The following is a 22,800-nucleotide window of genomic DNA, read 5'->3' as shown; positions in this document are numbered from 1 at the left end:
AAAAGAAACGAAGAAATAAAATACCATTAAAAATCATGCTGCATCTAACACAGTGCATTACAATAGTGGCAAAAGCCAGGAAAAAATAATTAAGATCCTCAGCAGTTTTCAAGTGGTCCATAGTGGTTCCTTCAAAAGATCAAACCCAAAACGTATGAAAAGCCTTGGTTTTGCAAAATTTTTATTTCTTGTGCCCTCTTCACTTCACTGGGAAGACCAAACTGTGCTGCTAATGAAATACAAGTGTTTCAGCAATGAATACACACATTTATGTCTTCACCAATTTTAAAGTGTGGTACAGAAAACTTTGTGATTGGAGCTGTATGTAAAGTGTAGTGGTGGGGGTTTAAACATTTTAAATTCTATCAAATACTACTAAGGTTGAGGAACAGCTTTTGCACTTTCTTCAGTTTGGCTATTTTTGCTATGATTAAATGCTCCCAAGTCATGATGTCCTGAGTAATGAAACAAAGCAGCTAATAATAACAGAAAGTTCTTGCTAGTAAATTATTTGAGATTCTTACAAGGTTACTTAAGGGTTCAGAGTTTTGGACGCAGTAGGTATAGCACACTGAGCAAGACAATTATCGCTAGCCACAATGTTCCCTGCCGAATGTGGTGATTCATAAATTACTCTGTGATTAAGGCTTACAATGCTCCTTTAAGAAGCAGTAACTGTGTCTCAGCGTTACCAGTGACTGTCTCCTTTTGTGATACTTCTCAGCAGTACTGCTTTAACCACCCCCTCCTTGTGTCAGTTTTCCAAACAAACAGCCTGAAGAAAGCATAATGAGGGTGTGATACAGTCCTCAAGACGCCATGCAGAGTTGCGCACTCTTCTTCCTGTTCTCTGCAAAAATTAGGGGACTGTGTGCCAGTTATGCTGCCTTGCACAGACAAAAGAAAGTACTTCTTCACATAGCACGTAGTTGAAACTGTGGAATTTGTTCCCACAAGAGGTAAGGATGGACACCAACTGAGATGACTTTAAAAGAGGATTGGACACATTTGTGGAGTGTAAGCCATGATGACTATCTTCTACCTTCATTGTTGGAAGAGGTTTGAATACCAGTTGCTGGAAACCATGAGATGCTCCTTTTGACATTCTGTCTGCCCTGCACATGGTTGAAATCTCATGTTGTTTACCTTCCAAGTTTGCCTCATGGGATCTAGGCCTCCCTTAGAACTTACCACATCCTTAGCATGCTCCCATCTTCTTGTTTGGCAACAACGATCCCCTCCTGTTGCCTCTGTCTGTTTCTCTGCCTGACTTCCTTCTCTACAAAACTAATCAAGTAAGTTGTCACATTGGATCTGTATAGCCTCCATGTCTATTTTTGTGCATACTATGAATACTTATCAACCACTCTCTGTTTTGCCTGCTGCTGATTTCCCACTGGTATAAGTGCATAAAGCAAGTTCTTTGTGGAATGGTGTGGCTGCATGAGAGCTTAGGAAACACACTTCCATTAATAGCACGTGTTTCCATGTGTGTTTCCACATGTATAGTGTGACCAGGAGTATGTGTTAACTCCTGTTTTCTGGTTGGGATGGATACAAGACAGACATGCTTGCAAGCATGGTGTACCTGGCACACTTACCTAGCATAGACTGCGGAATGTCTGGGAATGTTCCTTGGGCTGAGCCAGAAGAGGTTATTAGTGGGTTCTTTCTTTCTTTCTTTCTTTCTTTCTTTCTTTCTTTCTTTCTTTCCTCTCTCTCTCTCTCTCTCTCTCTCACACACACACACCTCTCTTCTCTTCTCTCTCTGATTACCAGTTTGTTTTATGGGCCCAATTCCAAGTGCTGGTTTTGACCCCAAAAGCCTTATACAGCTTGGGACACTTACATTTAAAGGACTGTTTTCCCCTCCCGCTATAAACCTACATGTACTCTGAGATCACTCTCTGAGGCTCTTCTCTGCATGCCACCTCTAAGAGAAACCTTCTAGCAAGGTGGGGCTGACAAGGAGAGAGAAATGTGGAGGTAGCACCAAACACAAAGAAATGGAACTGGGGCAAATATATATGAAATCCAACCAAATCATACAATGCACAGCAGTTGGCAGTGAAGACCTGCTGCAAGGGCATAAGAACACAAGGTTTCTCTTGATTTTGCATTACTATGGAAATTGCTTTCTGCCCCTGAATAAGGAGTTCAACAAAAGGCACTGAGCATTTTACAATTTGATTACATTTCTTTCTTTCCAGTTTTTAAAAAGCATAATTTTGGGGACCAGGGCTGTGGGAAGCCCACAAGCTGGACCACAGTTCAGCAGCACTTCCGATTCCCTCAACAGTGGAAGTGGAACATAGTCATGAATGATCATGTCATGGCACTTGTTTTTGACCCAGATTCCCATAGCCAGTGCTACTCTCATTATAGCAAAAGGAGCCAGATTGCAAGAGGGGAGCATGTGAGGTATTCTCTGGTTCTGGAGGGGCAGCACACTAGGTCAATCTCCTAAATAGCAGAGGGCTATTCCCCACATGGCTTCTGGTGATCTTTCATGCAGGAAGGAATAAGATAGTGGAGGGAGCTGTTCCTTCTGCAAACCATCAAGAGCAAAAACTCAGCAGCAGTTTTGTGGTGCGCTGACTGACACTCCACCCTGCAGTTGTGGCCATTCAAACAGAACTACAAGCTGATATGCCTCTTTACCTTCTGTCCCTATCATCACTTCTCCCAACTAGATTATAAATTATCAAAGGGCTCCTCTAGATTACCTGTTTATTCAGTGCTCAACCTGATTTGCTTGCCCAAAGCTTATGCAGAGGTTAGATTATATCTCATCTTTATTGAGCAATCATTCTGATTTGTTTGTAGGGAGGCTATACAACAACATAATCTTATTGAGCATTCATCCTGATTTGCTTGCATAACACACTTTTCAGTGCACAACTGTCACTTCCCTAAGCACAGAAAGTGCATTTTTAAAACACTAAGGTGATAAGAGTGTTTCGCCCACTTTAACTTTGCAAACCTAAAATTCCAGTATGCACTTGAGTCATTTCCCCAAAATAGCAATTCCCATCTTGATTTAGCCTTACCAAGTACTCCAGCTGTTTACACACTCACATTTACTTTGCATCCAGTATGTTCCCACCACTTGTCTGGGAAGCAGTGTACAGTGGTACCTCGGGTTACAGACGCTTCAGGTTACAGACTCCACTAACTCAGAAATAGTACCTCGGGTTTCTTAATAAATATTCCATTTCGATGTGTGTGTGGTTTCACCCCCCCCCCCCATTAGCTTCCATCCAAATTAAGAAAAAGAACGACCTTCCTGCATTTTATGCTGGCAACATATACACAGCCTTATTTTGGAGAGAGCTGCTGCCCCCTTGAGGAAGATGCCTGCAAGTTGAGGTAGCTAGCTGGGCATTAAGATGTCATGTGAGAATGAAATTGCCTGCAGTGCTGATAAAGAACAGAGCTTAATGGAACTGAAAAAATATGGGGCTCTTGCATCTTTCAACAGGATGTGATCTTGTGCACATCTGGAAGAAGGCAGATGTTCAAAAGAGGCCATGCCTAAAATCTTTCTAGTCTTGTTTATCATTTGTGGTCCTATAAATAACTTTCTCTCCCATTTTTTATTGGAAGATCAGAAATGACAAGTTACAAGGATTCTTTAATTACAGCATCTTACGCACAAGGAAAGCAAGAGGAGAGGGCTCTGGTACATGGTGAAATAACACTAAGATATTTTAATGAGAGCATTTGCAGCTATTGTAGCATGCGGGCACAGAGGCTTCTCTGTTCAAAATGCCGAAGGATCTAGATGCGAAGGCAACTGCTGTGAGCTGACAAGCTGAGAGCACAGCAATTCGTGCTGGCTACAAGGGTTATCATTGCTTGTTGCCCTAAAGCTCCAATCAGTGTGGGATGCCTGGCTGCATTAGAACAAGTTATTAAACATGTGGTTTCCTCCTTCAAGGCAGCTGGCAAATCTGGGCAGCTGATCCCATCAGCTTTTAAAAAAAAAATGATATAGGGTTTATTTTTTTATTTTAAAAACCCTCTAAAACAGATCAGCAGCTACAAGTTGAGATTTTCATGCCACTGTGAAATAAATAAACACATGAAGGAATAACAGGGATGGAATGAATCTCTCAGATCAGGCAGTTCATGCATGAATGTCACACCTCCCAAAAATATGGAGAAAAGGATGAAAAGGGGCATTTCTTTTAAGTAAGCCATGTGACACAACTTAAGAGGAGAGGCTCTGGAATTCTTTGCTGAAAATCCACTCAAGTCTAAACCCTGTAATTGCAAAATCCCCACTCTGTGATTGGAGATTATGCAAATTTAACATTTGTACAAATTCACCTAGTTGACCTGCTTCTAGGGTAAGGGTCTGAAAATAGTTTCAGTCCAGTCCCTTGATCTCAGAGTTCTCTCTGCTTCCATTCAAGACCTATCAACATGTCTCCATATTCCCCCTGCCCTCAGAATCCTTGGGGGACAGAACCATACTTTAAACAAAATCCTAGATTGCAAGCTCTCTCTTACATCAGCTAGATTCTGCATTAAATGCCATATTGTGTTATATTGATCCCATGGAAGTGAATTAGCAGAGTCTTCTCATAAGAGGTACCAGTGGCGTAGCGTGGGGGGTGCAGGGGGGGCCGGCCGCACCGGGCGCAACATCTGAGGTTAGGGCAAATCCACGGGTTAGGGGTCGCAAATCCACGGGTTAGGGGGCGCAAACTACTTGCCTTGCCCCGGGTGCTGACAACCCACGCTACGCCACTGAGAGGTACTGGTAAACAATATTTTCAATGCAACTTCTGAACCTGGATAATTTAACTGCTTGTCAGTAGGAATCAAAGCAGCAAAGACCCCAAAGCCTTTAGGTGTGTATTTTTAGCCTATTCTGAAAAATAACTTCCTTTGGAAATGAGGCAAAGCGGAGACTGTGGTGTCTTTATGATATATGGTTTATTTACACATATATACAACTTGAGCCTACAATGGAGACATTCCCAGTATTGCACTCCAAGAGGGTCTCTTGATTCTCCCATGGGTTCAGCAGCCTTGGATCTAAAACAGAAATCAGTCATGCTCTCTGTCTCCTTTTTACAGCTTGTCACAGTTTTCTTGCCAGCACATCACTGCCAACCACCATCCTAAATACTCTGGCCTTTTGTCTCATGCTAACTACCTCTATACAGGAAGGAGGGGCTCACACCCCTCAGCTGTCCAGCACAGGGTAGCTACTTTGTTAATCGCCCATCTCCCTGCCTCTTTGCTTGCATAACAGCTCAGCCATTCTCAGAATTTGTTTTCCTAACGACTCATATTCTGTGATCACCAGGGTAGCCTGGCTTGTATTTTTAGCATAAGCCCTGAATCCAGTGATTCAGTGCTTGACACAGTTTAACTCCCCAAACCTTGATTAATTCTAACTTTTATTGGACCCAGGAATTTAGGGTGTCTCAGACCCCACAAACTCATAATTTTTTTTAGGGCTTATCCACATCTCTGCTTGTCTTGTTGCTTAGCGCAGGGAAACCTACAGTTTAATGCCAAATTGGAACAAACAGCAATCGGGTTTTCTGCAGATTGCTGTTTGTTCCAATTTAGCACTAAAGAGTAGGTTTTCCAGAGGAAAGTGCAAAGGCAAAACTGCTCAGATCCATGCCTAGAGAATCGCTCAGACCTGTGTCTTTGGCTATTACCAATGACCGCACTGCACGATATGCACCAGATCACATTAATGACTCAGTCACTTAACCTTAACATTTTGTAAGCTTATAATGCATTTAGGATATATAGAATTTCATTTAGAATATTCATAAATTCCAATATCAGCCACTTGACTCTGCAAAACTGTCATTAGGGCCCCCTTTGGTAGTAGTTTCCTGCCTCTCCTATTCTGTGCTATATTTGGTCCCTTCCCCTGCAATAATCTGTCCCTACACAAGACTTTAGATGCCCCTGTGAGGGGTCAGCATGGGTGATTTCCCAGCTGCCATAACATTTCCTTTTAATGTATTTTTAAAACGAAAGGCAGGACTTCATAAAACTGCTCGACACAACTGTCTTCTTAAAAGGATGTAAAATTAGAGCGTAAAACACATCTCAGTGAAGCAGCGTTTATACTTGGAGTCCAGCAGGTGGCATCATTAAAAGAAACGCAACAGAATAACCAGGCATCTGATCACACTTTCCTGTAACGGAAACTTTTGCCACGGTGCTGTGGCTTTCCCAGGCAACTGAGATGGTTTCTTGGCACAGGGCAAGTGGAAGTATGGGCAATCCCTTAAACCAGGAGAGCTAGGCATATATCCCTGTTCAGACATCATGGTCACTAGGTGGCCTGGGGCCAGGCACTCTTGCCTAGCCTATTCTACTTAGCAAGGCTTTTGTGAGGACAAAATGGAAAACACGTACACCACCTAAGATAAATGGTAAGTTCCTACTATGGACTAAAGCTCAAAATGTACATAGAATGCTTTTTCACCCTCAGTAGCATATTAAAGAAAGGATCAGGGGGACCTTCTCTTGACAGGAGCAGATCCAGGACAATCCATCCATCTTATTGCTTGCAGTCACCTTTCTTATTGGATGTTAAGCAGCTACTAACCGGTTTTAGGCATAATTTCTCTATGGATCTTGGTTTCCCTTTTGTCATGGCATTTGGTACCAAGGTCTTTCTACATTTGGCATCCTGTTCAAAAAAACCAGCAATCGTTTCACGTCAGATTGAACTTTGTGAATTTCAGACGCTCAGATTTTGCACTTGAAATTTAGCTTTGAGGGATCCTTTAAAACCCTTACATCTCAAGCATTGTTGATGACATTTTCCATCAAAAAGATCGCTTTAAGCTGCCACCTTCAGGGAAATGACAGTACAGTGGTACCTCGGGTTAAGAACTTAATTCGTTCCGGAGGTCCATTTTTAACCTGAAACTGTTCTTAACCTGAGGTACCACTTTAGCTAATGGGGCCTCCCGTTGCCTCTGCGCTGCCACCATGCCATTTCTGTTCTCATCCTGAAGCAAAATTCTTAACTCGAGGTACTATTTCTGGGTTAGCAGAGTCTGTAACCTGAAGAATCTGTAACCCGAGGTACCATTGTACTTAACAGAGCAGGAGGTGCTGAGCCTGTATCTATGGCCCTGCAGCAGTGGGTCTTTCTGAAACTCCATATTTGAAAGCTAAGATAATATCACTTCATTAAGAACATAACAAGAGCATGCTAGATCAGGTCAATGGCCCATCTAGTCCCACATCCTATTCTCACAGGGGCTGAAACAGGGAGAAACCAGCAGGCGGGATTCGAGCACAAGTGGCTTCCACCAACTGATATTCAAAAGCGTTGTTGCCTCCAACTGTGGAGGCAAAGCATAGGCATTATGTTTAGTAACCATCAATGACACTCTCTCCCCCAAGGATTTGCCTAACCCTCTTTTATAGCATCTAAGTTTGTGGCTATCACTGTCGCCTGTGGGAGGCAGTTTCCTGGTTTAACTATACACTTAATTCTTTTCCACCAAAGTAACTTTAATTAGAAGAATTCTGACTTCGTAATTTACTTCTGTAGTATTTTCTCCTTCACTCAGCTTATTAATTGGCATCAAGGAGGCTTTTCTACTTTTTTGACTGACTATTCTTTCTCAGTGGTGCCTCAGATCTGATGCCAGTAATTTTTTTGCTCTAGTTTCACCATGTAATCTTATTATGGCTTAAGAGTCATTTTCAGGTCAGAAGAATCAGAACATTAAACAAGTTAAGTCCATACAAGTATTCATAAATACTGGACTTAAAAGAAGCCTCAGTTGTGAGCATTCGGATAATTCTGTAAGACAGTGCAATGAGGAGCAAATAAAGAACTAAGGGGGTCTGTATCAGTGATCTACTTGTTCAAATGATCTGACAACTTGACATCCTTTTTCTAAAAACAGGCCACAAAATATGCTTTAAAACAAAATGTAACTGAATTCTCAATGTACTGCATTTCCAGTCAGTAAAGTTTCATAGCCTTCATGCTATGCATTCCTTTTCTAATTTAATAGCCCACATTCTCTTCTCTGTGCTTTTATGAAGCAAGAATTGTCAAGTATGCAGTGGCTCTATCTATGATTTTTGTCACAGATTTAGGCCACATATTAATGGCATTTACCTAGCTTTCTTAAGTTGTGACCAGAAGTAGCTTTGCAAGAGATAAAGAGTTGATTCCCCACAATTTGGATAAAAGGTATGTTCTCATTCTCTTTTGGATTCTTTTGTGGTGTGCTTTTAATTTTTCAGAAATGAATATTTGATGTCTTTAAAAGAAAAAGAGAGAAAAGAAAATGTTTCCTGGCTCTGTCTGTTAAAAAGTTTAAAGACATTTAATAATAATGGGCTGTATTATTGTTGTGCTAGCAGGAGCCAGCACAAGTCCTCCCCGGTGTCCCTCAAATTGGTTCTGTGGGGTCGGGAGAACCCCCAGGAGAGCACATGGAAGGAATATAGTTCCATTGGGGAAGTTGAAATGCTTGCACCAATGGATTGAACACCTTCATAAAACACTGAATTCCACCAATAATATGAATAGTAATGTTACGCCTTAGTTCCATTACAGTCTATGCAACATTTCCCCCCCCCCGCCCTTGACATATTTTATTTAAATATAGTACTTAAAAGACAAAAAAAGCACCAGACCTTCCTTTGGCCGTCCCACTGCAAATACAACTTGTCAAATGACTATGATATGCAATTAAAGGAAAGTAAAATGGTTGACACTGCTTTATTAATTTAAACTCGTATTTAGGTTTATAGAAAAAACGTTGTATTGCACGAGAATAGAGAGAGCACATTTTCTTATAATTTGAAAAAATAGGAAGAATTCAAACAGTCCATTAGTGTTTTTAGTTATCTAATGACAGATTGCTTTCCTCCTGGAGAGCAACTTTGCTGGAACCATCAAGAGGCAAGCCCTGCCTCACTTCCCTGACTCCTGATCCTTAGAAGGAAGAACTGTTCCTGCTCTCTCTGACATCTTTGCCTTCTGGCACAAACATGAATGTGTTTTAGATTCTTTTGAAATGTTAGCTGTATTATTTTTTTGGCTTGAATTATCCTTTGTAAGCCAGCTTGGAGGCCTTTTTTGGCCAAAAAGCAGCATAGAAGTAAACTTCAACAGAACATAACTGTAATATAGCCTGGTAGGAAAATGGTACAATGGTTGTTAGATATGTTTCATACAGCTATCTCTAGGTTTCCATTCAGTTAATGCATACACTTTATTTGTTCAGAAACAGGCCCAGTGTCAGCACCTGGAATAGCTGAACTATCCTTAAAAAAAATAAAAAATTGGCCCAGCATTCAACTGCCCCAAGCTAGTGGGTCTAGCTACCATTTACATTTCCCACAATCCTGACATTTATTTATTTATTATGTTTATATACCACCCTTCCTTCAAAATGAGCCCAGGATGGTGAACAGAATGGTAATACAGTATATAACACATAGGGTAGGATAAGGGTGGTGAGAAATTTAAATGTTGGCTACATCCAAGTTATCAGTATTATTCGATAAAGCTGTTGCCAGGTTAAGCCTGGCCTCATAAAAGCAGAGAGAAAATACAGGAGATACTTTCCACTAGAAATGAAGCTTCCTAAAGCATCTGGCAAGCAATTAATAGACTTGCACAACATGCTACAAAGTAATGGCAACACAAGATATACATACTGGTGAGGCCTTTCCTACAGAAAATACTGGTTATTGACTCTGGATCAAATTCTTGGCTGAGCCAGGACAATTTCCTACCTGCAGGTCTTCATGGATGCATTTGATGATGAACAGAATACTGTATTACATAGGTTTTCCAACAGCTCTCACCATTTACCCCTGTTGAGATTTGAAGATGGGATAAAATAGCTAAATAGGATTCCTGTGTGCCTAACACTAAAGTGGATTGCTGTCCTGGCTAGCCAACTCGTTGGCCTCAATTCCAACACGCCCAAGAAGAAAGATTAAGGAGACATTATCTGATAACTCTGAGTTATTTTACACACCAAGAAACAGAGTATGCACCGAAAAGATTCCATGGGCTATATTTCAGGACATGTGCAATCAGTAAACAAGTAGCAAGCAGGCAATGAAATGAAATGAAATGAATAGTTTGTACTTGATTTCCCAGATGCATCGGACATTTACAACAATAGACATTATAGTGTTTGATTTTTAAATGCTTTTTATTTGGGGTTAAGTGGAAATATATCAGGTCTGATATGTAATCACCTTTGCTTGAAACAATGGTAAAACATAAGACTTTAGGATGACCTCTGTCCTGCCTATCATGTAGCAGTCAAACATTGTTCTCACTAAGTGAGATCCTGTTGTCTGATTTTGGGAAGGGGAAAATAAATCTGGTGGCTTTCAAGCCGGTTCCCACTATCCCTGTGCTCTTACATTAGGTTTTTGGGTTTATGGATGACCCTTTGGGTATTCTTTGTTTGCTAGCTCTTTAAAGTGTTAGATAATGGAATGCTACTTAAGATGTAAATAAATGTTAAAATGTCCCATGTATAAATTATGATTACATGCTGACAAATCTCAGAGACTTATGTTTAAATTGCCATTTGCAAAACAATATTACAAAGATCCCATTATACTAAAACTACATCCATTAATGACCTTATTTGTATTTTTTGTCTAGAAGGAAGCAGCATCTCAATTAAAGTAGCAGTAATCTTATCTAACTTTTGGCTGTATTGCATTGCCCCTTTATAGAATTACTGATTTAGGGCACATACTCATAATCATATATTATTTAGATTGCATCAAATATGCACTAGGCATTGTACAGAAATAATATACAGGACACACAATACCCTATCTTTGCAATTCAGAATAACAGCCTCTGAACTAAAACTACCTGATTTTGTCGAGCAATCATTAATGCCATTTCAAGTTACGTCCTATTGCTGGGAATGCAATGAAGGCTGGAGCAGCAGTTTATTATGATGGTTACATTGTGTTGAGACACCCAAGCATGGATTAGTTAAGAGCTGACTAAGGTCAATGTAGTCTCCTTCTGAAAAGAATAGATTAAAAGTTGCTGTTCGGGTCTTTTATTGAACAGCTGTTATGGTGAGGGCCCCTCCTAGTAGTTAAAAACTACAGGAATGTGGGTGGCACTGTGGTCTAAACCACTGAGCCCCTTGGGCTTGCTGATCGGGGAAGGTCGGCAGTTCGAATCCACGTGACACAGTGAGCTCCCGTTGCTGTTCAGAGTTTCTGCCAACATAGCTGTTCAAAAGCAAAGCAGGGCAAGTAGATAAATAGGTATCGCTGCACCAGGAAGGTACATGTGCTCTGGCTTGTGTCACGGTGTTCCGTTGCACCAGAAGTGGTTTAGTCATGCTGTCCACACGACCTGGAAAGCTGTCTGTGGACAAACGCCGGCTCCCTCGGCCTGAAAGCGAGATGAGTGCCGCAACCCCAGTCGCCTTTGAGTGGACTTAATCGTCCAGGGGTCCTTTACCTCTTCACCTACCTAGTTAAAAACCCTGTGATGGAGGGTTATAAGTTAAAGCAGAAACAGTGCTAGATTGTTCAACAGCAGCCAAACACCACCATGGAGCTGTAATCCCCACTATGAAGCAGAGTTACTGAAGAGGAAGCAAAAGGAACATCTCCACAGTGATCCAGCTCAGCAATATTAGACCCTTGGCTTAATGGTTTTGCAGAAAGGAGGAAGTGGGGCTTTTCCTTAGATTGCTGAACGTTCAGTATGTGGTTTGCCAGCCCTGCTCATTCTTGTTAACAGGGGCCCTGGACTTCTTCCTCCAAGTATTACTATTATATATTGATTTATACCCCTGACATTTTCCTCTGATGGGACTCAAGGCGGTTAAACGGTATAGCAGACCCTTCCCTTCTATACTCTTTGTATAGAAGTTGTTAAACGAACAACTCCCTCTCGCCTCTAGGTTTCTTATTAAGTCATTCCCCCTCTCTCTCGAAGTCTTATAGCGCAATCTATGCATGTACAGTATACTCTGGCGTAAGTTCCACTGAGTTCAAGTTCCACGTGGGTCTTCTTATTCCCACGTAAGCAAGCGCAGGACTGCAGCCCCAGAGACTGAAGCGTAACCTTCCTCTGCACTCCTCCTCCTCCTCTGTCGCTTTCTGCTCGCGACCTCTCCGGCCCTACGCGACAATGGCTCCGCCCACTTCCATTCTAGAACTTCCCACTTGGCCGTTGGTCGGACTCTCCCCCTCCCTCCAGGAAGCAGCCATCTTTGTTTCGGGAAAACTCTTCACGGTCTTAAGGAAGAGGTGAAGCGCTTCCCAGCTAAGTGGCAGTGGGATTTCTTTTCTTTCCCCCCCTTTTAAGACAGTCAACCGAAACATCCCCGAGTAAGCAGCGGAGGGAACGGGAGGGAAAGTGGTGAGTATTGAGCACGCTCTTCCCTCTTGCCCTCACTCAACATGTCTACGTGACACCGGCGAGGACTGCATATCTTTCTCTCAACAGCCGGGCAGGCGGGCGGGAGAGAGAGAGGGGGGAAGAGGCCTTGCTTGCGCAAAATGGCCGCCGAGAGCAGGAGGTGGCGCTCTAGGGCGGCGTCTCTATGACCGGGCATACTGGTGGAGTTGACTCTTCGCTTGGGTTGGGGGGCTGGAGAGCGAGCGGGCCCGAAAGAGTCCCGACGAGGAAGGGACCAGTAGCTGCAAGAGAGTCGAGCGTGTGGGCGCCTAAGCCGCAGCGGTGCCTGGAGCTGCCCTCCTCCTGCATCTTTAACCGCCTCGCAGTTCTGCTAAATCCGCCCTCGTCTCACTCCCCCCCCATTCTCCCCCTTACTCCATTTCCACTCTCACAGCCCCTCCCCCCTCATTTTTAGACCCCCTACCTCCCCCCCCCGTCCCTTCCAGCTGCCCACCCCAGCCAAGTCTCCTCTGGGTGGCCTGAGAAGGTTTGATCCTTCTGCACCTTCATCATTTTCCATATTCCACCCAACCGACCCCTCACCCCCTTTCAAAATCCGCTTCTCCTTATTCCGAAAGTTCCCGTCTCGTAGCTCCACGCCTCTGATTCCCTTTCATTCCTCGGGAAGGCACTCGCCTCCTCCTTTTTTTAATTGCTAATATTAAAGTAAGGTGTTCCCTGCTTCCTCTGCCCCATATCTCCCAGGAAGACTTTGCCCTGCCTACTTCCAGTGCAACTTTTCTCTGGTGCTGGCCGCGTGTGTGGCCAAGCCCTCTCTCCGCCACTACTCCTGTTGTCTTGAGAAACCCTCTTTCCCGAGTCTGCCTACCCCACCTTGCTTCTTGTATGTAAACAAGTTTCGTTGTTGTACTCCTTGTTGCCCTTCCTCTCATTTTTTGCATTGCATACTTACTTTGCTTTTAAATTTCAACCCTCACACTAAGCTTTCTGCATGCTAGTTCTTAGGGGCTTGACCTGTTTATGCAAATAGTATCTCCTCTTCTATATGAGTATTTTAAGGGGGCATGTAAAGACCAGTAACACTGATCTGACTTGTTGGGCTTCTTAACTTCTTTGAAATACGTACTCCTTTTTTGGTGGTTGTAATAATTCTGGTCTGCTGTAATAATTGGGTTGGGGAAGATCTTGCTTGTAAACTGCTTTCCTCCCCCCCCCTCCAAACCTGATCTGGTAGTCTTGAGGCTGAAGAGGAGGATGCCAAGGAAATTGCTGTTACCTTATAGATCTGTGTTTTCTCACCCTCGAGCTCCAAGGGGTTTGCATGATTCCTTGGCAATGAACGCAGCCAGAAGTGGCTACCGGGTCTTCTCGGCAAACTCCACAGCAGCCTGCACAGAGCTGGCGAAGAAAATCACTGAGTGAGTGTCTCACGTTTTTATGCATCTTGTTCTCCTGTATTCATGAGTTGCAATTAAACAGTATATGAACTGGAAAGTAAGCCATATTTCCTAAAATAGGCTTTTTGCCACATGCCTGAGTTTACATATTTCACTTCAGCCTACTTCAAGAATGCGTGACCCACCCAAGTGCTTAGCATTACTTTTGGTGAGCCCAATTTTTAAGACTCTTTATTTTCACTTTAAAAGGTTGGGGCTTTAAGCGACAATTTATTCAGATTTAAATATTTTAAATTGAGTTTTACTGAGGCTTTTGTAAAGTAAGCATTTGTGATGTATTATAAACAATGTGTGCACATTTGTTGCTTTATTAAAGAGAGTTTGTAGTTTTCAACTGTTTTATGTGGTATAGCCATATTTTATTTGGGAATCTTGACCATTTTTCCTCGTAGTACACTGTTAACTACCTTATCTCCTGTAGGTTGGAGAATTTGAAACTGAAACAAAATAATAATTACCCTTTTGTTTGTAGGTCTGCAATATTTGTCTGGTATTGATGGACAGCTAAAAGCTGCTCTTCCATCAACCCTGTCTCTCCCTGATTTGGGAGAGGGGTATTGCCTTGTGTCTGATGTTGGTCTGAATTTTGCAGACAGTTGGAAGAAGTAAGAAGGGTCTCTGCTTTGGAGTGCCTCTGAAGTTTAGCAGTACAGTACTAACATAATAGATTTACTGGAACAGGCCTGTGGCTCATCTAGTTCAGCATCCTCTTATCACAGTGGCCAACTAGAAGCCCATAAGAAGAACATGAGCACAACAACACACTCTCCTTCTGTGGTTTCCAGCAACTGGTATTCAGAAGCATATTGCCTCTGACTGTGGAGGCAAAGTAGTCATTGTGACTACAGGGGAAAGCCTCTGCTTCTGAAGCCATGCACCAACTGGGAAACAAATATTTGTTGGGTATCACAAATGCCAGAATAAGAAATATACCCATTACTGGTGAAAGCATTTGTGGTCTGGTTTCTGCAGATCAAGCGTTATTTCAATCCAAAAGATGGTATCCTATGGCAACCCATTTGCACAGCTGACATCTGTTTGTGCGGTGGAACTTCCCCTTCTCTCCCCTGCCCCCAAATCCTCCCAAATCCGCTCTGGACGGTTGGGGAACCCTGTGGAGCAGGTGGACACCTGTTAAGATGGGTGTGGCAGGGAGGTGAGGAAAAGGAATTCCGTTATATTCACTGGCACAACATTGGAGATCCCCCAAAGAAGTTGGGCAAACCCCTTTGGTTAGTCCAGTTAGCATCCCAAGGGTACTTAGAGTGAAAAAAAAGACATTTTCTGTGTTGCTGTTCTCACTTTCAGGATAACTGTGCTCCAAATCTGTGACCTTTTAAACAGCAGTAAAGCATAATTTAGTTAGCCTCTTATTCTATATTTATAATAATAATAATCTCATTATACTTTTTGAAAATGAAAAACTGACAACCTGGAAAGCTTATGAACCTTAACCTTCTATTTTGGATTTGTCCAAAGCTCAGAAATGTGTGCTGATTCTTTTCCCTGTCTCAGAAAGGTTTAGGAGCAGTATATGCCACAGAGGCTATGAAAAAGAAACCGTAAAGCTGATTAAAGGGGTAGCCTTCTAATGTGTTGTGTGAAATATCAAAAACAAATAAGCTAACTGGCTTTTGGTTTGATGTTTATGTTCCAACAAATCTCTGATTATATCTTGAAGCATAAATAGCTTTTCAGTGTAACTTGAAAGAGCCTGTGAAGTTGAAATGTACTATATTAAGTAACTGCTTATCTTGTAAATAATGCATATATGCTTGCTAAAATATTTGCTTAGTGATGACTTCTAATTAATGGCTGGTTCTTTTAAATTTATTTAAGATGTATATAACTTGTCCTTCATCTCTTCATCCTAGGGAGAGTTACAACATAACAAAAAAAGAGTAGGAATAAAAATTCCAGCACATCAATAGCAGCAACAGAACATCCCATAAATGGCCAAGCAAACAGATGGATCATAACCTAGTTCTGCCCTTGTCAGCAATGTTGGCATTAATAGTACTTCTAGAAGGAAAGCATTCCATAATTGGGATAGCACCACCAATAAGGTCCTATCCCATGTCACCATCTGTTGAACTTCCCCTGCTGGTGGGACAACTAGAAGACAACTGAATAAATTTTCTACCTGTATACCTTAGTATCTCTCTTTGTTCCTAGAACGTTTGAGCCACCTGAGGCCTACTTCAGTTTCCCCCAGTTAAATTTCTAATGCCAGAATTATGTAAGTTCCAGTATCCTGGGAAGAGTTAGACCAGGTTATGCAGACTGAAATGCTTTTCAGTCCCTTCTTTTTAGTGGGAAATTTGCTTTAAGAATCCTGCAGCCCTGGCTTTAGTTTTAAAATTCTACTTAAACTAGCTGTAAAACTCAGGGTAGATATCCTAAGCCACTTGGATATGTGTGTTTGCTCTTACTGTGATAATAGTTGCTTCAGGAGTGTTGTTCTGACCAACAAGCAGGATTGAAACTTTGTTGTGGCAGGCAGCAGTTTGTCAGAAAGCCCTGTCTTTTAGTGCTGAGTTTAGCTTTGCTGTTCTAGAATTGCATGGTGAGAAATCCTATGTTAGTAAGCTATTGTTGAAAATCTCTCTCTATGTGTGTCTCTCTTTCTAGGCGACTTGGTGCTGAGCTCGGAAAATCTGTGGTATATCAGGAAACCAATGGAGGCAAGTCAGGTTTTTCTTTTTCTTCTAGAGCATTTACTGAAGAACAGACTATAGACATTCCAAAATTGGAAAAAAAAAACCATGGGGGAAATTATCATTTTTTTAAAGTCCCAAGGCCATTTTCCCAATGACTATTCTCCTATTTTCAGAACCCAGAGGTGAGCCCTTTGATTTTCTAGCTGTTTCCACAACACGTAAATAAAATTGCTAAGACTTGTTTGTCAATGGCTGAGTGAGCCTTTGACAAACCTATTCAATATGTGTTTTAAAGACTTATTGTGCTTTTTTTACCCTTGCAAAAAGAACTGTTTTTTAAATTACATTTATACCCCACCTTTCCTCTAAGGAGCTCTAGGTGGCAAACATTGCCCCCCCCCACACACATTTTTTCATTCCCGGAACCACATTTGTACCACTGTGGAGTGATAGTTGTGTTCAGATTCCGCCTCTTGTACCTAGTTTTGTGACCTTGGGCAAGTCCCTTGCCCCTATCTTGCCTATTACTGTGTTTCCAGCTTTGGCCAACCAAACGTCTCTGGGAGGCTAATTATTATTATTATTATTATTATTATTATTATTATTATTTTATTATTTGTACCCCACCCATATGGCTGGGTTTCCCCAACCACTCTGGGCGGCTTCCAACAAAGATTAAAAATACATAATGAGCAGGGCATGAGGACAACAGTATTTCCCTGTTTGTCCCCAGCACCTGGTTTCCAAAAAGGTATACTGCCTTTCAACATGGATGATTAACTTTGTTCTTTCAGCTGATGAGGAGGGGCATCCATTGGCAGAGCTTAGGTGGAATGGTTTGGAAGAGTTTTGGACAAGTTGCGTTGATGGACGGTGGTGGGAATGGCTTGGCAGGGTAGGACTTGCTGTCCTCCCACCTGTTTGGATGCACTAGTAATCCCTTCCCACGCTCACCACATCTAAACCGCATGCCCCTGTCCACTGATCACAACACGGATATTCCTCCAGCCAGCTTTAAATTGTGAACTGCTTTAGAATGCAACATGAACCCTAGGAAGGCTAAAAGAAAAAAGAAAGATTAAAAACACTGCAATACACCAGGCAGGCTTAAGCTATCAGACAGACTCTAAAGATCCATTATCTCAAATAGACACTTGGAAAGCATTTTAATACTTTAATTTTGTGAAGTCTTTATGCTGGTCTACAACAGTAATAAAGTTGTTGTTGTTAAGTCTTTAAACCCACCCACCCCATTCCAGCCATGTTGCTTATACGTAGGTACCAGTAGGCTAATTTGCAAGGATTATTTTCAAATATCTGTGCTTCCTTTACAGAAACAAGGGTTGAAATAAAAGAATCTGTTCGAGGTCAGGATGTGTTCATTATTCAGACAATACCCAGGTGAGGGTTTGTGGGAGTTTTGTGTGCGTATGTGTGGATTGAATTCTGAATTTTATAAACCCACATCCTTGGATATGTGGGAACTCTGGTTGAGTGGATTTGTTCTGGAGTCTTTCCTCTCTATTTATATGTGTAAATATACTTCTGCCATCCCTACTACCCATTCACCATCGTTAACAAGAGAGCCTATGATGTTATTAATGCTAGTTAATCTTTTACACCAACAGTGTGGACTTTAAATCCGACACCTTAATGTGGCACTTAAAAGTGACAGTAAATGAAACCCAATGCAATTCCTCAGCCTGCAAAGCTCTCCTGAAGACTGTATTAGTTACTCTTCCATTTCCTTGCTATTTTGGGATCCTCTTTTTTTTTTTAAGGTTCTTGCTCCTTTAACTAGATTAATCTTTATAGCAGAACTCTATAATAAAATGCCTCTTGCCAGTATTGTGCCTGCTTGATAGCCTTTAGTGCTGTTTAGTTACAGCGCATCTGCCCAGGAGTTCCCTGCCATTCTGGCTGTGTGCTGTAGCTTCAAAAAATGATCCTATCTTGCCTGGTATTTAGTTTTATCCTTTCTCCATGTGGAGTGCCTCAACTGCCACTCTCTTTATCTGCTATGCAGATAACCTGCCCTGGTCAACTTTGGGAGCAAGGGCAGGATAGAAATTTAATCAATAATAATACCCAAGGAGCAGCAAGGGCAGTTCATGGGTGCTGTTTAAGTTTGTGGTGTTGGGAAGGTCTGAATCACAGCAAAGCTGCGACTCAACAGCTCTGATGTATATGTATAAGGCACCCTTTCAAATCAATTTATAAAAGCAGATTTCCTTCTTCCTGCCTCCCAGATATGGTGTAGCTTGCTTGCCTGCACATATCTAGGTTAGTAGCTTGGGGTGCAGAAATAGCCTTAAAGAATAAAAAAAGAACTATTCTGTTTTAGTTCACACAAACCTCTCTGTCTGGTAAGAGCTTAATGCCCCAGATGATGAGGCGAGTTATGGGGCTGGGATGATGGCTCTTGAACCAGCACTGCAGTAGGCATGAATGGTGAGTAAGACTAGATAGGAGTAACATAGTTGGTATCCTACCATGTACCGTATTTTCTCAAATGTAATGGGCACCTTTTTGGGCCAAATTACATCACAAAAATTAGGGTGCTCATTAGATTTGATGGCAGATTTACATTTGGCGGCAAATACTGTTTTTATTTCAAAGTTTTGAAAATCGAGGAGCGCTTTAGATTCAGTGGTGCATTAGATTCGTGTAAGTACTGTATATCTATGGTGCTGGGAAGACATTGCATTCTTTCTCTCTCCCATTCACCGTTTTTCCTGCCTTGAGACTTCTGAACAGTTTTAACCTAGGCCTATTTTCTTAACATGTAAATGTGCCTAAAGTATTGGGGCTGTTGTTGTTCCTACTTGGTCATTATGAATCTTAGTTTAAAATCATCTGCATAAGTTGATAGCTTGTGAAATGCATAGTTCTAGGAAACAATGACTGTCCTTCCTTAGCCTCTGCCACCTTAAGCCACAGAAGGGGGAAATTGTGCACTGTTAACTTTTTGTCTTAATTGCTTGGGGGATGGAGTGGTTTTATGTAATTCTTGGCTACTTCCTTGATGGTGAACAAAGCTTTTTTGTGTATATAAACAGTGCAGTGTGGTGGAGATAGGAGGCAGAACAAACCAATTTGGAGAACGTTGGCAAATGTGTCAAGATAAATGGGGGTTTAATTTTCCGAGGGAAAGCTTACAGTGGAAGAAATGAGAGCAGCTGGCTAAAACACAGACTTAATCAGTCACATGTCTTTGAGAGCCAAAAGACTCCTAAGGGTATCATCTCAGACGATCAGGAAAGACTGTGGTCCAAATCTGGTGGAACGCCAAGTGCAGATGAAAGAAGGGTTGCAGCTTGAATGTTCACTGTGCTTCAGAGAGTGTGCCCCTAGAGTGCTTCCAGGTCCAAAGTTCCCATAATACCTTCAGCAAGTGATTAGGCATGTTTAGGCCTTTTCATCTTCGGCCAACACTGTTTAGCTCCTTGTTGCAAAAGGCTACTTCTAACATCCCCCCACACACACACACACATTCTTTTTTGAAACTGGTGATCAATGGGTCTGTCAGGCACTATGTAAAAAGGAAAGAGCTATAGCTGGTGCAAAGGAACTTTTGATACATGTTGACATGGTGAACATTAACACTGCCACAGATGCCACAATACCCTCTATTTGGAAGGAATTGATCTTTTAGTGCAGTGGTTTTCAACCAGTGTGCCGTGGCACCCTGGGGTGCCTTGAATGACGCTCAGGGGTGCCGCGGGCAACACTGGCCTCTGTCCCTCTTTCCTTCCCTCCCTCCTGATGCCCTCTCGTGCCTTTGCCTCCCAAAGGGTTGCACAGCTGTTTGTTGCAGCAGCCCTGGCTACAAGCTCTGCAGTTGACATGCATTTTAATCTGGCTTTCAGCTTATCATTGATTTTAATTATTTGGTTAAACGTTAAAATAGTTGTGTTTAACTGAGTTTTTATGGATAATGTCATTTTTGTAAACTGCTTTGAGGTTGTTTGCAAAAAAACCAAGCTATATTTTATGGAATAAAGAAATAAGATTAGTAACGGTGCACAAGCTGTTTACTGGGCAGTGTCTCCACCATTTCTGATATTTGCATTCAGAAACCCCTGGCAAGTTTCTGCAAAACCCCAGAGATTCTGTGAATATTACTTTGAAAACTTTTCGTTTAGGTTAAAAAATGACTTTGTTTGCTGTGGTCTAAGAAATGAAATAAATGATTTTTTAAAATCTGGTGACATTATTTTGGCTGACATTGTCGTCTTCTTCTTAGAAGAAGCTGTTTCTAGAATTTGACTGGCAGATGGATTATTGATTAATATTTTTGAACAATTTCAGAGATGTGAACACTGCGGTGATGGAACTGTTAATCATGGCTTATGCACTGAGGACGTCCTGTGCCAAAAATATCATTGGGGTAATTCCCTACTTCCCCTACAGCAAACAAAGCAAGATGAGGAAGAGAGGCTCTATCGTCTGCAAACTCCTTGCTTCCATGTTAGCCAAAGCAGGTGAGTGAGCTGACCAGAAGCAGCAAGATTTTACCTCTCACAATAGATCTGACCCTGAAGAAGTGAGTGGCTGTTTTTGCAGAGAGAGACCTTCCTGCTATAAGAATACATTTCTTTTTTTGCAGAAAGAACAGCCAAAAATAATCCTAAAACAAGCCACATATTTAGGATGGCATTTCTAATACTAACAGTGATTTCTATTCAGGAAAAAACTAGAAATAGCTACCCTCAAACTAGTAGTTTGATTTTATATAACAAGAAACTCTTTTGGTGCCCTTGAAAAAGTGGTTGAATTTCACCACACCTTTCTCACAGGGTGTTTGTTAGGATAAAATAGAGGGTAAAAAACATACATATATGATTTTTCTTAGACGAAGGGTGAAATAGAAATGGAATCCTTAAAATTCCTGGCTTTGCTCACTGGGTAGGAGACCAGGCCTCTTTTTGAGAGACATAAGTTTGCGAAGGCTGGAGCAGCAAAGGTGACCACTAAAGTAACAAAGTTCACAGGAGGACTGTTGTCTGGGGCCTACTGAACCTTGGATGAAACTCTGTCTGGCTCTTTTTTTAAAAAAAAAAAAGCCCTGTTTTAAATATTGCACAAAAACATTGGCATAAAGCAGTGGGGGGTTTTTTAGTCTTGTTCTTGCTCTACGTGTTACTACTGTTTCAGTGCCAAAGTCCGTTGTGAGTCAACATCCGGTACATCCATCTAAGGTTCAATGGTCCCTGTTACCTATAATGCAGAATGTGTGTGGCAATAATCATGATGGGTTACCCAAACCCAAGAGATCAGTTACCTGTTAGGAGTAAAATTTATGAATGAGATTCTTTAAACCACTGTTTCTCAAACTATGTGATGTGGTGGGCTGGCAAGCCCTACCCTCCTCGTCATGTGCCAGGGACTGGTGCCATATTTAGTTCCTGAAGCATCCTGCCCAACCTTGGCTGTGATGGAGCCACCATGGACTGGCAGCCAATGACTAGTGAACCAGCACTGGTCTGCAGACTACCTCTTTGAGCAGAAGTGCTTTAAACCCATGTTACCTGGGTACATCAATGTGACTGATACCCTACTGCACTTCTTAAGTGAGTTTAATGGACCAACCTTTTTTTTGCCTGAGGGTCACATTCAACCTTTGCTAAACCCCAGAGTGGAAGTGGCTGAAAGGGAGCTGGTTACCTCGCTTGCACACAGACTTTGCACATGTTCCCTCTTCTCAGCTGATCCATTCATCTGCATTAGGCCACTGGGCAGTGGGGTGTGAAAGGAAAGAAGATTACACCATTTCACCCACCTCAGAACCATGTCAACTTTACTTTCTTTCCCCCATCAGCTCTTGCTGTCAGATTTAGTGAGGTCTTGCGAGGGTGGGTTGGGTGTGCATCAGGCCCCTAGGCTGGCAGTTAGCACCCTGGTGTAACGTATGTTCTTTCTTTTTTATAGGCTTGACACACATCATAACTATGGATCTTCATCAAAAAGAAATCCAGGGATTTTTCAGCTTTCCTGTTGATAACCTGAGGGCTTCCCCTTTCTTGCTTCAGTATATACAAGAAGAGGTGAAGTTACTTTGATCCATCAATAGTTATAATCTCAGCTTGATTAGAACACTGTTTAGTGCTGGTCTTTTTTAGACCTGTATATTGCTTATGCTTGCTATAGGCAACTAATCTTTGCTGTTAAAGGGGATCCCAGTAATATATCTTAACAGCCTCCTTGCTAAAAGTGCAAGCTGCTTGGCATGTTGGGAAGCATTTGCTGATAGCTTGGTTAATACTGGGGGTAATTTTCTTCATAGATTTTC

The 22,800-nt window shown here is 42.0% G+C and overlaps 1 protein-coding gene and 2 long non-coding RNA genes across 6 annotated transcripts in view; 1 reads left to right on the top strand and 2 right to left on the bottom strand.

The window, feature by feature from the left end:
* Positions 1–4,925: 4,925 nt before the first annotated feature.
* Positions 4,926–12,162, bottom strand: LOC307210422. Its single transcript, XR_013835983.1, has 4 exons — positions 11,992–12,162; positions 9,763–9,843; positions 6,505–6,676; positions 4,926–5,046 (listed from the first exon to the last, which is right to left on the bottom strand). It is a non-coding gene; the product is annotated as an uncharacterized lncRNA (long non-coding RNA).
* Positions 12,163–12,246: 84 nt separating this feature from the next.
* PRPSAP1 (phosphoribosyl pyrophosphate synthetase associated protein 1) overlaps positions 12,247–22,800 on the top strand; it is a 20,243-nt gene continuing 9,689 nt past the window's right edge. Inside the window, exons 1-6 of one of the 4 annotated variants that reach the window (XM_079966161.1) lie at positions 12,247–12,391; positions 13,698–13,809; positions 16,480–16,532; positions 17,843–17,909; positions 20,820–20,992; positions 22,440–22,555. In XM_079966161.1, coding sequence (XP_079822287.1) covers positions 13,727–13,809; positions 16,480–16,532; positions 17,843–17,909; positions 20,820–20,992; positions 22,440–22,555 — 492 coding nt within the window. In that variant the 5' untranslated portion in view covers positions 12,247–12,391; positions 13,698–13,726. Of the gene's footprint in view, positions 12,392–12,562; positions 13,810–16,479; positions 16,533–17,842; positions 17,910–20,819; positions 20,993–22,439; positions 22,556–22,800 lie in introns of those variants that run through there. The other 3 variants (XM_079966160.1, XM_079966162.1, XM_079966159.1) reach the window with 3 other exon arrangements.
* On the bottom strand, positions 14,145–17,567 carry LOC307210441. The gene is made up of 2 exons (XR_013836004.1): positions 17,463–17,567; positions 14,145–14,285 (listed from the first exon to the last, which is right to left on the bottom strand). It is a non-coding gene; the product is annotated as an uncharacterized lncRNA (long non-coding RNA).

This window comes from Podarcis cretensis (genome assembly GCF_951804945.1).
Source record: "Podarcis cretensis genome assembly, chromosome: 2".
NCBI lineage: Eukaryota > Metazoa > Chordata > Lepidosauria > Squamata > Lacertidae > Podarcis > Podarcis cretensis.
The sequence above is the reverse complement of the archived record's forward strand: the minus strand, read 5'-3'. Positions and strand labels throughout refer to the sequence as shown.